The sequence below is a fragment of the Antedon mediterranea genome, chromosome 7 (genome assembly GCF_964355755.1).
Source record: "Antedon mediterranea chromosome 7, ecAntMedi1.1, whole genome shotgun sequence".
Lineage (NCBI taxonomy): Eukaryota > Metazoa > Echinodermata > Crinoidea > Comatulida > Antedonidae > Antedon > Antedon mediterranea.
In genome coordinates, this window is record NC_092676.1 from 22,504,881 (window position 1) to 22,521,619 (window position 16,739).

General features: G+C 33.6%; 2 protein-coding genes across 4 annotated transcripts; both read left to right on the forward strand.

The window, feature by feature from the left end:
• Window positions 1–4,262: 4,262 nt before the first annotated feature.
• LOC140055516 (uncharacterized) lies at window positions 4,263–6,524 on the forward strand. Its single transcript, XM_072100857.1, has 5 exons — window positions 4,263–4,292; window positions 4,564–4,686; window positions 5,321–5,458; window positions 5,871–5,987; window positions 6,384–6,524. The coding sequence occupies exons 1-5, from the start codon at window positions 4,263–4,265 to the stop codon at window positions 6,522–6,524; spliced, it is 549 nt and encodes a 182-aa protein (XP_071956958.1).
• LOC140053935 (microfibrillar-associated protein 1-like) lies at window positions 4,302–16,510 on the forward strand. Of its 3 annotated transcripts, none has more exons than XM_072098689.1 (14): window positions 4,302–4,348; window positions 4,564–4,686; window positions 5,321–5,458; window positions 5,871–6,004; window positions 6,384–6,641; window positions 10,083–10,240; window positions 10,498–10,549; window positions 10,976–11,155; window positions 11,488–11,844; window positions 12,353–12,461; window positions 12,691–12,860; window positions 13,366–13,525; window positions 14,106–14,195; window positions 15,515–16,510. In XM_072098689.1, the coding sequence occupies exons 6-14, from the start codon at window positions 10,168–10,170 to the stop codon at window positions 15,695–15,697; spliced, it is 1,374 nt and encodes a 457-aa protein (XP_071954790.1). In that variant the 5' UTR covers window positions 4,302–4,348; window positions 4,564–4,686; window positions 5,321–5,458; window positions 5,871–6,004; window positions 6,384–6,641; window positions 10,083–10,167; the 3' UTR covers window positions 15,698–16,510. The 3 variants fall into 3 exon arrangements, with proteins under 3 accessions (XP_071954790.1, XP_071954789.1, XP_071954787.1); XM_072098688.1 differs by having other exon boundaries at window positions 5,871–5,987; XM_072098686.1 differs by lacking the exons at window positions 4,302–4,348; window positions 4,564–4,686; window positions 5,321–5,458; window positions 5,871–6,004; window positions 6,384–6,641 and adding an exon at window positions 7,640–7,730.
• The last annotated feature ends 229 nt before the right edge of the window (window positions 16,511–16,739 follow it).

Below are 16,739 nucleotides of genomic sequence, written 5' to 3' on the forward strand. Positions count from 1 at the left end.
CATTTTAGTCTCCTTCGTTTAATTCTTTTACTCCATTCTTCTTGTTTTGTTATCTCGTATATTTTCGTGTTACACACTCTATCTGTTAATTTAATATCTATCATCTTTCGCAACATTTTCCTGTGATATATATCTATACTCTCTTGTAATTTTTTTTTTTTTTCAACATTAGTAAACTGTAAAAATAGTGTTTAGATCGTAAACATATTTTGTAATCATTTTTTCAACACATTTAGCCTTAAACATGTTCTAAATACATTCTAAACATGTAGTCTGTATCCAACTCAACAAACCAGTGACGTGTTGATTGTTAAACATGTGGAGCAATAAAGACACGTTTAGGTTTTAACACGCTAAACATGTAACTACGTGTTTAAAAGCTAAATGTTTGGAAAAAATAGGTACAAAATAGATGTTTAAGATCTAAACACTATTTTTACATGTGTAGTACCTATCCCATCACTACTGTCAGTGCAGTATGATTTTGTTAATTAACTATCACGTATCAATAATGATTATATGGTACTTTTTGTGAAATGATAATTACAATGGTAGGCCTATTTCTTTTCATAATAATTAATGGATTAATGAATATCGATTATTAATGAATATCGATTATTAATGAATATCGATTATTAATGAATATCGATTATTAATGAATATCGATTATTTGTCTCCACCAAGAAATGGTTGACCACTGTTCAGATGATAGACGTTGTTTGCACAAAAAAATCATGGAACTATAAATAATTACCTAGTTGATAGGTCCCACAATAAAACATATTATGTATTGATTTCATTTCAATTCATTTATTTATTCGACCAATAAACAGATACAGAACAGAAACAAAGAACAATGGTCAGGTGCAACTAAAGCAAAACAATTAATATAACTCAACGAGTCAGTTGCCCCTTAAAAAACAATGAAATACAAAAAATATTGCGTCAACAAGACGATAAACAAAATGTCCTACGATCTAGTGTGTATTATTCAATAGAATTCTTCTGACACCGACATAACTCGAAAACAAGCCCATCTCGATATAGCTATAATGGTCTGTGCTTTTTTTCCTAATCAATATTACAAAGGTCATACATACGTTATATTTTCCGGATTTTCAGTAAAAAGTAATGTCTAGGTGGCACAAATGAATCTTCCACCATTCTATTCCACTAAAACACATTGATTTAAAATAGAATTTATTGTTTTATTAGTGCACGGCCTACTTAATATTTCGGCCCATATTGACAGATCTCGAGATTGTATAAGCAAACCAAATATTACGTATTTGATGAATAAAAAAATAGGTCATGGTCAGACTGATTTGATTTGATTTGAATTTATTTGGAAAATCATCATAAAAAATACATACAAAGTGATAACATAAATTACAGACATTACAAATAATACATTTATAAAAGACTTTCCAGGATAGCCCAAAAAGCTTATCAGCTTATTTCCATTGGGATCCTTTTACAATCTAAAATAAAAAATATAAACATTACAAAGTATTGCATTAAACACGTAAATATTACAAAAACAATAATATAAAAAACAAGTTAAATTAAAGATTATGATTGACTTATAAAATTATTTGGTAGAACAGAAATGTGATTTAACATTTTTCTTAAAATTAAATTTGTTTTCTATTTGTTGAATGGAATGAGATAGGTTATTCCATGCCTTTATGCCTGTATAATAAAACGTTTTAGATATCTGACTATCAGATTTAGGAACTGAAAAACCATTGACACTACTTCTAGTCATATAATGGTGGTTAGATGAAACTCTTTGAAACTTTTCAGTCAAATAAGGTACTGATTTTCCATAAAAAATCTTATGAACATGATTAAGTTTGAGTTGGCAAATTCTATCCTCTAGACATAATTGACCGATTTGGTTCAGTTCGTCTTTAGACTGTAGTTGCCTAGTAGGCCTACTATTTGTAGATAGACCGGTTATTGTAAAACAATAAACGCATTAAATATATCTAATTATCACTAATTATTGTTACCGTATGTATTAATTTTTTAACAGATTTTATGCTGTTGTTGTTTTTGATCCGATATCAGATAAAGTAGTGCTAAATATTCTTAAGAACTTATCCCTGACGCTTTTATCTGATGGAGGCTATTTGGTGTGTATACAAAGTTGTAGTGAACGGGATACTTATGGTATGGATATTTTTGAACAAGTTATAAACAATTGATAATAAATATAGTAACCAGCTTGAAATGATAACCCGAAGAAGACCATTGAGTGTTTGGTGCTGCGCCCCACCTATCCGTGTTAATTTGTTTGAACCGCATGCTTCAATTGATTAAAATATATGTCTTTTATATATTATTGTAGACCAAGCTAGCTTAACCGATGTTGAGAAATGTCTTAAGGACATTCGTTTGGATGGCAGTGATCTTTGTCTGCGTTTTGTGTCTGGAAAACTGCTGCAGTCTAGTGACGTCACACAAAAGGTTATGTTGCGTTAAAATCGTTTGTCGTTACCATTTTTCTTGCGTTGCGTCGATTTTATAAATTTTCGATCGTAATCGGTTTCCTGTAAAATCCGCATTTCCTACGACAAATCGACGTAGTCGCAACAAAAGTGATGTTCTTACGTTTACAGGAAACCAGGCTTTAGCTAAATTTATGACATTCAGATTAATCGTCGTCGCATGGAGGAATTTTTGTTTAAAACCAAAACTACAATTCCTCCATGGACGTCTTATCGTGGCACTGTATATAACTACTGTGTTTTTCTGCGGCGTCCTCAAATATTATAGTATAAGGTTTCGTGTGTTGAACCACGGAGTAACTCCATGGTTGAACAAGGCCATAGACATGGCTACAGTCGCGTGATCAAATTTGAGTTAGTGTTTACCGACCGACCGACCGACCGACATAGTGAGCTGTAAAAATACACTCGGTGGTTTTCGCTTTTACATGGAGGAATAGTTGATAGAATCCTAGCCACCGTTATATTATAGTATTTTTTTCATTTTGGACGACTCCACTAATAATTCAACTTAAACAAGTTTCGGTTACCTTGCACTAGGCACTATCAACACTTTTACTTACGGAGGGATAGTTAATAGAATTCTAGCCTAACGGTTACATTTTATTTTGCTCATTTTGGATGACCACTCACATATGACCTTAATAAGTTTCCATAAGTCCGAGTTAGACCACTGTTGCACTAATTACAACCTATATACCATCACTTTACTTACAGACAGCGTATTGTGCCGTTCACAAGTTGTCCACTCTCGAATCAAGAAACTTCTTAGATAGTAATAGTTTCCAAGATGTTCTAAATGATCAAGTTTATTCAACGGATGTTCCTCAGATGTATGAGATTCTTTACGGAAAGACGAATTTTATGAGTACTGGTGGGGCAACGGCAAATCTAGAGGTTTTTATTTTTCCGTTTGTTATTTTGACAGAGTTAGTACCTCTAGTTTGTTCAACTCATTTACAGCTGACTGGAATGGGAGTTATGTTCTTATCGGGAAAGTGTACCCGATTCTTTCTGTATGATAGTCAAGTGTCGACCCCCTCGGCAACTCCTCTGTCTTTCCTACTATTATTCAACCATTATAATACCTAAATTGTAGTTTAACCATTGTGTATCGGTATCACTGTTTAGGTAGCATTAAAAAATCTAAAACTGGAGCCTGGTATGACAATTCTTGACGTGGGGTCTGGTATAGGTGGATTTTTGTTTAAATTTGCTAAGGTAAGTCATTTTGGTTCTGTTGCCTTCTGAGCTATTTTTTCCCTTAAATTTATTTATAAAAATACACCCACAGATGGGGACGAGATACAAACAAATAGAAAACAATAATAACAATAGTTTTCAATTAATTTTGGAAAGATTCCGAAAATAAAAGGTGGGTGCGGTGGGATGTGCTCTTTTTCTCTCTTTTTTATATATGAAAATAATAATTATAATAAAAACAAACCAACAAATGTCCAAATACACTCAGAACGACCAAAGCTAAGTTAGTAAAAAGAGTATTTTACTATGACTATATAATTTCGATATAAATAAACTAAACAGTTGCTATGGCTTAAATTCACTGAAACAGAACGTTTAGTTGTTTCAGTTGAAATTTGTAAATATTTAAAAAAAGGAGAAGATAAATGGTTCCAAAACCAGTGTTTATAGTCTGCTGAAATAGATTACAAAAAGGGGCTAGGTTTTTTTGCAACAACTTATACGTTATTGATGATTTTTATGTGATTCTTTTTAAACTTCAGGAACATGGCCTTGAAGTTTATGGACTGGATCTTTGTAGGAATTTGGTCGATAGAGCGACACAGACATCAAGAGGATTACCACAACTAAAGGTCGAGTTTGACTCCAATACCGATAACGTTTTCGCTTTATTAGGCCTATATTATCAACTATTGAAAATAGTATTTTCTGTTTATCAAATTCTCTATCTACACTTATTACGCATAACAAGTTAAGGTCACATTCAATAAAATAGGTAGATGGAGTTTATAGTTAGTTTTATTGAACTTTTGAGTTGTTGATAAAATAACTTAGTTTATTACTATAGGTGGAGTTTGAAGTTTGCGATGTATCACTTCGACATTTTCCAGAAGCATCGTTTGATGCTATATTTAGTAAAGATGTTCTGTATCATGTAAAAGACAAAGACTCTCTCTACAAGCGGTTCTTGGTAAGTCTTAGCATATCTCTTGCCTAGACCTACTTATAGACCTACATCATACATATTATTGAATGGTTAACTGAATCTCAAGGTTTAATATTTCAATTTAGAGCATGAAGCTATTACATATTTTAGCTCCATGTTTAGAGGACCTCAGATTTGGAATGCACTTTAAAGAAGAACTAATCTAATACATCTTTCGAGACATGTAGGGGGTTACTCCGGCGTACTCCAGGACAGACAGAGCCTGAATATGTGTTGAAAACAAAATCTATCGACATTTTTTTAGATATGTTTTGTTTTTTCTGATTAGCCTAATCACAGGTTTTCTTGGTGTGGGGTCTTCACATATCTTATATCTTATATTTGTATATTTTGAACATTTATTGTAGTTGAATTGCGAGTTATGTCATTAAAGTAGACCTCGTTGTATTGAATAAATCATTCGTTATGCCGAATTAAACAAAACAAAAATAAATTACATTGTTTCGTATAGCGTTCAATTCTTACTTAGAAACAGATGAAAATAATCATATTTATAAAAAAAACTGACGCGATTTTATTGCTGCTGAATGGAAGAACTTCGACCATTTCTTTCCAAAGGACATAATTGTTGATTTTATTTCCCGTTTTCTGTTTCAAGACGTGGTTAAAACCTGGTGGTAAGCTATTGGTTGTCGATTTTAATCGATGTGACGAAGACCTCAGTGACGCTTTCAAATCTTACTTGGAGTTCAGGAAAAACACATGGTATCTTTTGACACTAAACGAATATGAAAAGGTTTGAATGTAATGTTAAAACAAACGTTAAGGTCCATACTCTAACTCATAGAAAATATTTGTCCTTAACTCACCTCTTTAATAGTCTATTTCGTAGGAAAACTTAAATCTACAGTTACAATATATTTCAGGAAAAAACCCTTTTTATTAGTAGATTTTTGGTTCGTATTGGAACTACTCATTTACTGAAATGGATGTCCGTGACCGCCATGCATGCTGTGGAAGAAGTTCCTAAGCGCTTCCAACCCGTCAAAAAATCCCGCGTTCAAATGTCAAATATTAGTTATAGAGTTTCTCTAAAGCCTGTTTCCCATTATGCAAATTTGTTCGCGCGAATCCAACCTTTCACAGAGAAAAATTTTTTCATTTCATTATATAGTTGAAGGTAAAATTACACATCTTTGTTTTCACAGTGTATACAAAACGCAGGTTTCATCAACATTACTGCCGAAGATATATCTCTGTTGCAGACAAATACAATAGTAAACGAATGTGAAATGATGAAGAATAAACGAGAAGAAATAATTCAGGTGCAGTACAAAATTAGGTTAGAATAGATGCAGTAGTAGTATCATGATGACAACATTTCTTTTTCAGGCTTTAACTGTTTGCTGGTGCCAAGAAGACTGTAAGAAATATACATGCACGCAAGCGCGTATTTCAATGAAGCATACATTGTCACAAATAAAATGTACTACTGTACCTACAATCCACCAATTCAGTGGAAAAGCGCACCGAATGTCCCGCATGCACAATGGGTTTACGTGAAGTTGAAGTATCAGTTCCTGGTCGTCGAAAATTTTCCTATTCATTATATTACAACTTAATCCGCATGAATACAGTACATTTATATGTCAATTTGTTTACATTTTACAAATAGGCCTAGAGATTTAAAAAAAAATATTGAATTATTGTTCTATTTTCAGAAATTTGATGAAAAATCTTACAATCGGTGGATTTCAAAGTTGGAAATAAAACACAAAGTTACTGAAAGCGGCAACCATTTATGGGGACTATTTTACGGAGAGAAAGCGAAGAATAATTTGAAAACTGACAAGGGTTATTAATGCCAAATGTAGGCTACTCCATGTAGACCTATAGTTAGAGATGGCACTTTAATCTACATTCACCGTTTTTGACGGAACAGAAGACGGGTGTCATTTTGTTAAATTATGGTCAATCAAGTACGTTGCCATTCCGTAAAATAACAGAACAAATGTGAATGGATGTAGCGTTAGTATCCTGCAGAATTATAATATTCTATGCCTAGGTCTATGATGCTGATTTCATTATTATAATAAGGGGACACGAAAATGAAACCAAAATAAATACATAATACATACATTAATTAAGGAAAAAAAATCAGGAGGAAAAAAAAGTTAGTTTAATTTCAGTAGTATTAGTTAGCAAACACAAAAACTGTAATTTCGTTTGGAATTGTATAATAATTATTATTATAATCCTTAATTTATTAAACTATTAATATAATTATTGTGTCGTTTGTTTTCTTGATGATATTATTAATTGGGCCGCATAGGCTATAGGCATACTTCAAAAATAAATGAGAGATTGATCGAGTGATGGCTACTGTGATCCAGTCTGATATGTTGTGAATTAGAAAGAAACACCGGAAAATTCCGTAGGCCAACATGCACACTAACAACAAAACATCACATCACAGGAGGCCCTGAGGGTAGCCTTCAGTTTCAGAAGAAACATAATCAGTATATTTAATTTGTATCATTAGTATTATTTTGTTTCAGGACCCCAAACTATCCTGGTCAAAATAATTTTAAGACTTTTACATTTTTATGACGACTGACGCTAACGCTTTTTTCAAAATTATTTACCATACCTTTAGGTCTGTCACTTTTAATAAATGTAATTTTTGCAATTTGTTTTACAGATTTTACTTTTTTTACTCTGATTTAGCATTTTTATACTACTAATTTTAAATTGTATATACTGTATATATGTATTTGTATTGAAATGTGTGGTTTTGACCAAATGAATGAATGAATCATAAAACCCTACCGGTACGGGTCCTACACCGGGCGAAGATTAGCATTGATCTCGATCGATTGTCGTCGTCGGCGTTTCATATTTCATTTTTATAATCTATAGAGGGCGAGTGATGGCACGCCGAATCGGCGATCAAAAACACAAGCTCGGCGGCTTAAATTTCCCCGATGGTGGTTTACGAATTTATCGGTTAATTTTTGTCTGTTTAAAATAACATTGCAGAGGTCTAGCAAAAGTAATTTATCACTATTGTAAGCATATGGATCAGCAATATTACCTTATGTACTTATTGTAATTTGTAAGAGATTAATAATTCATTATTATGTTTATTTTTGGTAGAACTAAACTTAACCTGGTCCTAGCTAGGAGGCCTAGCTAGCTAACCTTCCAACAGTGAGCGAGAACCTCTCCAGCAGATAGTGTGTTCGCGGCAGGCTTGGCCTAGCCTAGATCTTTAAAAAGCTTAGGCCTAGTCCTAAGTATCCCAACGTTAGTAGGCCTAGCTAGGCTATCTAGGCCTATAGAATAATAATCGTTTCATTTATTTACATTTAACATTAAATGTATCAGGTGATCAGTAATAATGCAAACATACATATAATTACGTCAATGAATCCGTTACCATTTTGTTTCTATATCTAGGCCTACATTCGTTTCTTGGAATCAAATCCATGTTGTTGGGATTTATCCCTTGCAAATAAAAAATATTATTTATCTACCGATAGGATTGGGCCGATTAGAATGCATTTGCCAACATTCTTTTACATATTTCACAACATTATACAGTGTAGGTATAATTTAACCGATTGTAATGTAGTATTTAGGATATTTTAATATCGATTGTAGGCTACTGTAGCTAGTATTTAAATTGTTTTTATTCCGATTGTGATGTTTAGTTGTTTTGTAGTTTAACATGTTTTAATTCCGATTGTATTGTAGTATTTAGGATGTTATATTCCGATTGTACTTTAGTATTTAGTTTAGTTGTATTGTAGTTTAACATGTTTTAATTCCGATTGTATTGTAGTAAGGATGTTTTAATTCTGATTGTACCTGTAGTCTTTAATATATGTTTTGATTCCATACTATAGTATTTAGTTTAGTTGTAAGTTTAAAATGTTTTAATTCCGATTGTACTGTATTGTAGTATTTAACATTTTCTAATTTCGAATCCAATTGTACTAACATTTAATGTGTTTAAATCCAGATAGGCATAACATAGTATTTAATATATTTAATTTTGATTATACTGTAGTGTTTAGTTTAGTTTTTATATATACGGTAGTAGGTCTAAGTACAGAAGTATACCTAGCCTACTTATAGTTAAAGCCCCCTTCCCTACGTTTTTTAGATCTAATTTAAGATCACAAACTATATTTAATGTAAAAATAATACTATATGGTCCTATTGCGATAACTTTTTTCGTCTTTAAACGGTTAAAAATGTGAAAAATAAGTCGATTCTAATAATTATAGCGGCCCGCTATAAATCCCAAAATGCATTGCGCGCGGATTGATATTTTTGTTTTTCACCTGTAATTCGCCCACTTTTCGATCGATCGTGAGGACAAAACAAATGGAAGACTCCTAACTTTTCAGCGAAAATACTGGGTTTTCCCCAATTTGTATCAACGGAGTCTGGCAAAAATAGAAAGACAATTAATGCAGCAACTATACAACGTCAGGCTAGGTATATAGCTAGCGTATGATGTTCGTACGTTACCGATGTTTACCAGCTAGTCCTACAAAACTAAGCCTAGCCTCCGTCCACGAGAGGTCGATCGCCGCGAGCTACTTAGTTAGTGCATTGTTTCTCACTTTTTATCATAATTTACCATAAAACGTACATTTAAGACAAGGAATGACATGGTTTAATGTTTTTAAAGTGATATATATGTATTATTTTCCAAAAAACGTCTAAAATTGCAGGGAAGGGGTCTTTAATATATAGTACTGTAATATTGTTAAAAAATCTTGGCACTCCGTAACACAGTACAAAAAAAAGTACATGCTTGCTAGTTTTTTTTCTGTATTGTTCCTTGTAGTTTGTACTGCAGGTTACATAACAGAACAATTGTATTGTCTTCCTATTCAATAGACACCCTTCTCTACATAAAACATCACACCCCTATCATAATAATGGTATAGTCCATATAAGTCAAGGTGGCCGAAAACGGCACCTGATCCATTGTGTTTTTTAGGAGTATTGTAAACTTTCAACAACAAAATGTTTATCTTCTAAACTAGGCTAGGTAGGCTTACAGTATGCCTGGCTAATAAGTAACAATAGTTGGCCTAGCTAGGCCTACCTAGTTTTGCACTAATTCTCTAGACTAGGGGGCCTGCTAGCCCTGCATCAGCCTACACTCATAGGCCTAGTAGTACCTAGTCTCCTCTACTCTACCATAGAGTTTTGGTAGCACTTAGACCTAACTTCAGTCATGATATACTGTAAATAAATGTGTGAAAACATTTCGGTCATCACCACACCGTTGTTTGGCTTAACTACCAATTGCTGTACACATTCACGTTAAATCTAACTGTCAACAGTGTTGTGTCTTCCTTGTTGCACTTTTTTTATGTACATAATTTTTCTTTACTCAGGAATGTAGAAGTTATTCAACGACGTGACCCATTAGGAGCAATTTTTATATTTCTTTTGATTCACCAAAATTTTGAAACACCAAAAATGTCGAATACCACCCAGAAAATGTCTCTTATTCAGTCAACAGCAGGAGCTGTGCCTGTAAAAAATGAAAAAGGTAATTTTTTTTGTTTATTAAATATGTGGATAATGTGAACATACTCATATGGCCTGTATGGTTTTGATATACAGTAGAACCCCTCCTTTGGAAAATCCCTTTCTATGGGACAATTTTCAATGAAACAAATAAGGTAACTACAATATTTTTTTTAACAGTACAGCCATTAGAGGACATCCTATTGAGGGGACACTTAGGTCCCTTAATTAGGGTTCTACTGTATTTGTATTCTACTCATTTGTAACACTATTTTACAGGTCAAGTTAGTATGCAGAAAGTGAAGGTCAAACGATATGTATCCGGAAAAAGGTAAACTCATTTCAATTATCAATCGCCAGTCAAATCATTAAGAAATAATTCTACTACAGTTAGTGTAGTCTACATTTTGTTTAGTAACCTGTTTATGCAAGTTTTTATTTTATAAAGCTTTTTTTGTAATCATACACACTGTTATTACAGTGATGTCATTAACATATTAAAAACCTTTTTTTAATCATACAGTGCACAAACATCACACTATTCTTATACAGAAGAACTAGCAAGCACCTTAATAGGGGTGTCCCCTGAATAAGGATTGGCTATAGTGTTAAAACATATACTTCCCATAATTTGTTTCCTGTTAAGTGTCTTCTGAATAGGGATTGGTGGTGTAGTATTAAAACATAAATTTCCCCTCAATTTTGACTTGATAGCCTACTGTTGATTGTGATATATAATCTGTTTAACTTGTTGCAGACCTGACTATGCGCCAGACTCTAGTGATGAGGAAGATGAAGATATGGAAGTGCCATTCAGTCGGCAACAGCGTAAAGCACCTGTGCACGTCAACAGATCGATGGCAGATGAGGACGATCCACGTTTACGGAGATTAAAAGAACACAGACAGGAAATGGAAGATGATGATGAAGACGACCGGTACATATGTTCAATTAATAATGTTTCTTTAATCAAAGATGAGAATGACCAGTCCGTGATAGGTACCGCATATGATATAGGTTATAGTTATTATGGCAATGGCAAATTATGCTGGTAACGCAAGGTTGAATTTTTATGTTTATTCAGTGACATTTTTTAATCATAACAATAACATGTACCTCAGAGTATGTTGTTAGAATAATCATTAATAAAATGCTAAATTGATTTAGGAAATAATGGTTTGTTTTTGGATTTTATAAATTTTAAGAAATGTTATTTGGTTAAACAGAGTTGTGTAGTTTAATTTCTGCATTTCTCATGATTTATTATAGAATGGCAAGGCATAGACACATAATGGAACCAGAAGTTGTAGATGAAGAAAGTGATGAAGAAATGGACAGAGGCCAAGACAGCGATGATGATGTTGGACGTCGAGTTCGAATCAGACCGGACGAAGAGAGCAGTTCTGATGACGAAGAGCTGGAAGAAGATGAAATTGAAAGGCGAAGGGCTTTGATGAGGGAGCGTGCTCAGCTTAGAGCACGAGAACAGCAGCAGGAAGAGCTGCTAGAGGTTGAAGACGAAGGGTCAGAGAAAGAGGAAATGATGTCAGAATCTTCAGAATATGAATCTTATTCTGATTCTGAAGATGAGACAGGACCGAGGTTGAAGCCTGTCTTTGTTGCAAAGTAAGTAAGCTTCATGACTGCCTACAGTAAAACAAAGATGTATTATCTTCTAATTAAGGACTGCTTACAAGATAGTCCAGTTAGTACAAATTGCTTGAAACTTGTTTTTGTTGCGAAGAATTCTTACAAAGAAATTCCAGTCTGTACTGAAGTAGTCCAATGGGTCAGTAGACCTAATCAAGTTCACTGTTCATAAGAAGAACTTTAGTGAATGTGGTAATTGATAGTTTAAAGACCAATACTTTCAGATAACTAATAATAATAAATATTGGAATTGATTTATTATATTTACTTTAAGTTTTCTCCAATAAGAGATTTTATCCACAATACAAATTGCCATGAACATTAGATAGGTACAATTGATGTGGTCTATATGCATTTATTAAATTAAGTAAAAAATAATGATGTTCAATAAGCATTAGACATAAGATAGCATGCAAAGACCAAACAAAATTAAGCAATGTTGTGTATGAAAGATTCATGATTAATTCATATTGTCTTCCTGTAGAAAAGATCGTGTAACAGTGCAAGAACGTGAAGCTGAAGCACTGAAAGTGAAGGAATTAGAAATAAAAGCAAAGAAACTAGCAGAAGAAAGAAAGCTAGAATCATTAAGGGTAAGTTTTATACCACAAATGTGATGTGAAGACTACTATATCATATGACACCATGTTAAAAGATATATATATATAAGCACAAACTTTTATGCAGATATTAGATGTACCAATCAAGGTATGAGGGATTTAAGGCTTGTAGTTAAAGCTACAAACAAGTGTTTAGACATCAATAGTGATACAAAAAAATGAAGCATCTATTTATTCCAAAATACTATTTATAATATTTCAGATAATTGAGAGTGATGCTCGGAGGGAACTAGAGGAATCGGTAAATGCCAACAAAGATGCATTAGACCTAATGGCAATTGTTACAGATGATGAGAACGACGAGGAAGAATATGAAGCATGGAAAGTGAGGGAATTAAAAAGGTTAAAACGAGAGAAGGAAGAGAAAGACCAGTAAGTGATAGATAACAACCTGAAATTTCATTTCTCTTGTATTAAAAAGAATGTTTAAGGATATTCCACTAAGTATTCATTGACAGCTAACTTGAGAAACAGTACTAATACCGCCCTGTGATCTATACTCAATTTGCTAAAGTACTATATTGGGAATCATTACCATTAAAGTCATTTGAAAGATCCATGTTAACTGGTACTGTTGTAGTTTTGGAAAGGTTGACCAGGGTTTATGGTTTTTCTAGAGAGTAGTTTCTGCATATACTTTACCTAAGTGCCGGTCATATTCAGATCATCCAATCCATGATAAATTTCTTGTGATTTACAGTTAGTATATTATTGATATTAGTTAATAGTAAGGCATTTCTAGACTAGTTGAATCGAACAGGCAGTAACAGATATACTACAGTACGTGCCAGCATGCAGACCTCATTCTATAAGCATTCTATTTAACTCGCACCATTACGTTTTTTCTAACTTTTGACTTTTTTACCTTGTTTATTAGGAGAGAAAAGGAGCAACTAGAAATTGAAAGGTTAAGAAACATGACAGAAGAAGAAAGGAGGAAAGAGCTGCATAATAATCCTAAAACTATTACAAATAAATCCGAGAAAGGTCGATACAAGTTTCTACAGAAGTACTATCACCGTGGTGCTTTCTTTATGGTATGTTGTTATTAAAACTACAGCTGTTTATAATATTCAATAAATATACAGTATTTCACCCAGGTTCTTAATACAGTTTATTTAATATGATGTGAATCAAAAATCAAAAGATAATTTTGTTTATTAACATACAAAATGCCATTGAATTGATTTTTCTGATGATTTTATATCACATGCTGTGGATAATTTGGATCCATCCTTACAATTAGAGGTGGTACAGTGGACACAGTGAATGTTAATGTGCAGCCCTACTCTGAGGCCAAATTCCATTATATATTTGTTTTTGGTCACAATTTTGATGTTTTGTTTTCGGGGAATGGAAGATGGTCTATTGAACTGGAAACTTGTTTGTTGTCCATCTCGTGAAAATATTCTGTCAATTTCAATCGTAAACATTATTATTGTAACTATGCGACAAATTAACAGGTTATCTTATTAAAGTTTTGTGGCTAGTTTTAGGAATGTTTGACACCAGATTACATTCAGTACCCATAATTATTCACCTTGGTGTATATGGTCAGATGCCATTGGAAATTAATTATGTATGTAAAGTATTTTAAACTGTGTTTTTGTTTTTTAGGATGAAGAGGAGAATATGTTCAAGAGGGACTTTTCAAAGGCAACATTAGATGACCACTTTGACAAGACTGTTTTACCAAAGGTTATGCAGGTAAATAGACATTCTCCCCTGATTTCTATGGTTATATTTTTTCAACGTTTATACTACTTAGTACTTTACTCAACTTATTACTCTAAAGCCCCTTTCTCACAGAGTTGTGTGCCAGGAATATTGCGGGAATATACCATTACCATGCCGGTATGGTTTTCTGTGAGAACGGGTCAACTTGGCATCATGCCGGCACCATGCCGGCATCGACATGACCTGCTTTAGACCTAGTAATATTCTAGGGATATTCCCCGCAATGCCAGACGGGCATTCTGTGAGAACGTATCGCCGTTATATTCCGGGGTTCCCCGTCGAGGCTTTGACGCCTTGCGCGGTCAAGTGTATCACTTTGGCGCCTATTCAATTCAATTAACAATAATAATGTCGAACTGGAGGGATAATGAGATAAGAGAGCTGCTTAAAATAAGGGGACAAGAAGAAATTTGTAGCATAATCTATAGGCCGCTAGGCTAGGCCATAACATAGCTCTTTGTTTGTTGGTGCCTGACCTTTCGTCGCCTTGTAAATTGTAGGCCTACAGCCTTCTAATAAGGTGTTTTACAGATTGCCGATGACGGCAAATTAATTGCTATACCTGTATAATATATGCACAATATACTGTACATAGCATGTATTGCATAAATATGCTATAAAGGAAGATAATAATCTGTAACTTAACATTCGCCGCCATATCATCGCTAGACAAAAATAATAACAATAAAGGACGCCCTCAATAATTATTTGTCAGACTTTTTATTGGCCGAATATGCCCGACTCCTTTCTCACAGAAAGCCGGTATATACCGGTTATATTTCCGGCACGATAGTCCGGTGAGAATGGGTATATGCCGGTAACGATACCGGCACGACGCCAGCACTGTACCGGTATATTGCAGGCACATCTGTGAGAAAGGGGCTTAAAATGCAAATTGCAGATCTGCTTGACTACAAAGCTCATCACCTGGCCGACATTCCGGTGCCACCAACAAATCATGCCAGGCATGTAGAATTTCACTGCCAGTATCCCAACTAAAGGCAAACAAACTCAAATACCAATTATCATACTATACTATCAATGTAGGCCTAGCTCAGGGATCAAAAGGAAAATTGAAATTATTTTTTCACACAAAAAAAATGATAAAAAGATGGGCAGGTAAAACTTGTTTAGGGCAATCAAATTGTGACATCTCAATTTTAAAAATTCAGTGAGCCCAGACCCTGGTATAGTTGGCGACTCTGCAAGGTTTTGAGAATTTCCATATGCAGGAGCATATTTGTGACTCCATACGTTTGCTAACAGTCATTTTTCAATCTTGTTTCTAGGTTAAAAACTTTGGTCGATCTGGAAGGACAAAGTATACACATTTACTAGACCAAGATACAACACAGTTTGATTCTCCTTGGAACTCGGACAATGTCATCGGTAGGAAATTCCAGAATCTAGCAGGTGGAATGAAACAAGGATTTGAAAAACCAACTAGCAATAACAAATCCAGCAAATCATGAAGACCTTTTTTAGCTGTTCACTATCATTGACAATGTGAAGTCAATGCTGTTGACGAGTTACTGTGAAGATGTTGACTTTACAGTATAACAGCTGCCATGTTATATGGAATCCAGTCTATGGCCTTTTGTCTGAATATGCCTAAGCGGAACATTTGTGATCACATTTAAATAAGCTTAGATTATTCAGTTATGGTATGACACTGAATTTCTTAAATGAATGCCCAAGTTACACTAACAGAAGGCTATATTTGTAAATTGCTACATATATTCTGATAAACAAGAGGTTCTCATGTCAACAGTAATGTACAAATCAGAAGTTTGAGTAATTTATTATTATTGTGCGTCTAATGTACAGATTTTGTTTTGCATGATCTAGTTCTCTAGAAAACAAGGTACCAGACACATAGTTGACTGTGCTGATAGTTAATAATGATTTTGTTTAACCGTATTGATAGCCTTCATGACCTTGTCGATAGTCAATACTAAGTTACATGCACGGTCGACCTTCAAAGTCAGTGTTTCAAAGTTGTTAATGCCATAATTATGGTGGTAATTTCACAGAAAGAAATGTTGCTACACTAAACTACCCCACAAAATAAAGTTATCTTAACTTTCTGAAGGTGGTGATTTTAGAGTTTTGTGTACTCGTAGTGAAATAAGTTTATCTTTATCAAATACTAATTAACTGTACTGATAAAAGCATGGAAGAAAGAAATATTTTTTCCCTTCATATAATCAAGTTATGTACGGTAGGCCTACTAATAGTTTATGATACATGTGTTGTAAATACTATTTTGAATAAATGAACCTAAAGAAGTGTTTGATATTGTTTACACTTTTTGTGTTCATTAGTTTGATTAAATAGTTTATGCAGATTGCATACCATATCAATGAAGAAATAGTAACAAATTCCCTAGATACAATATTTTTGTTTTTCTATTTTTACTTTCATTTTTTATAATTAATATTCAATAAATTCTTTCTAATCAAACCATCATGATTGAGAATGTCCATACCAACTCTTCAGCAGGCAAGACCACTC

Coding starts and splice junctions, on each gene's coding strand:
- LOC140053935 (XM_072098689.1), top strand. CDS start 10,168: ATGTCGAATACCACCCAGAAAATGTCTCTTATTCAGTCAACAGCAGGA. Junction 10,550..10,975: donor CGATATGTATCCGGAAAAAG/GTAAACTCATTT, acceptor AACTTGTTGCAG/ACCTGACTATGCGCCAGACT. Junction 12,861..13,365: donor GAGAAGGAAGAGAAAGACCA/GTAAGTGATAGA, acceptor CTTGTTTATTAG/GAGAGAAAAGGAGCAACTAG.
- LOC140055516 (XM_072100857.1), top strand. CDS start 4,263: ATGGCCTTGAAGTTTATGGACTGGATCTTT. Junction 4,687..5,320: donor CTCTCTACAAGCGGTTCTTG/GTAAGTCTTAGC, acceptor TTCTGTTTCAAG/ACGTGGTTAAAACCTGGTGG. Junction 5,988..6,383: donor AACGAGAAGAAATAATTCAG/GTGCAGTACAAA, acceptor TTCTATTTTCAG/AAATTTGATGAAAAATCTTA.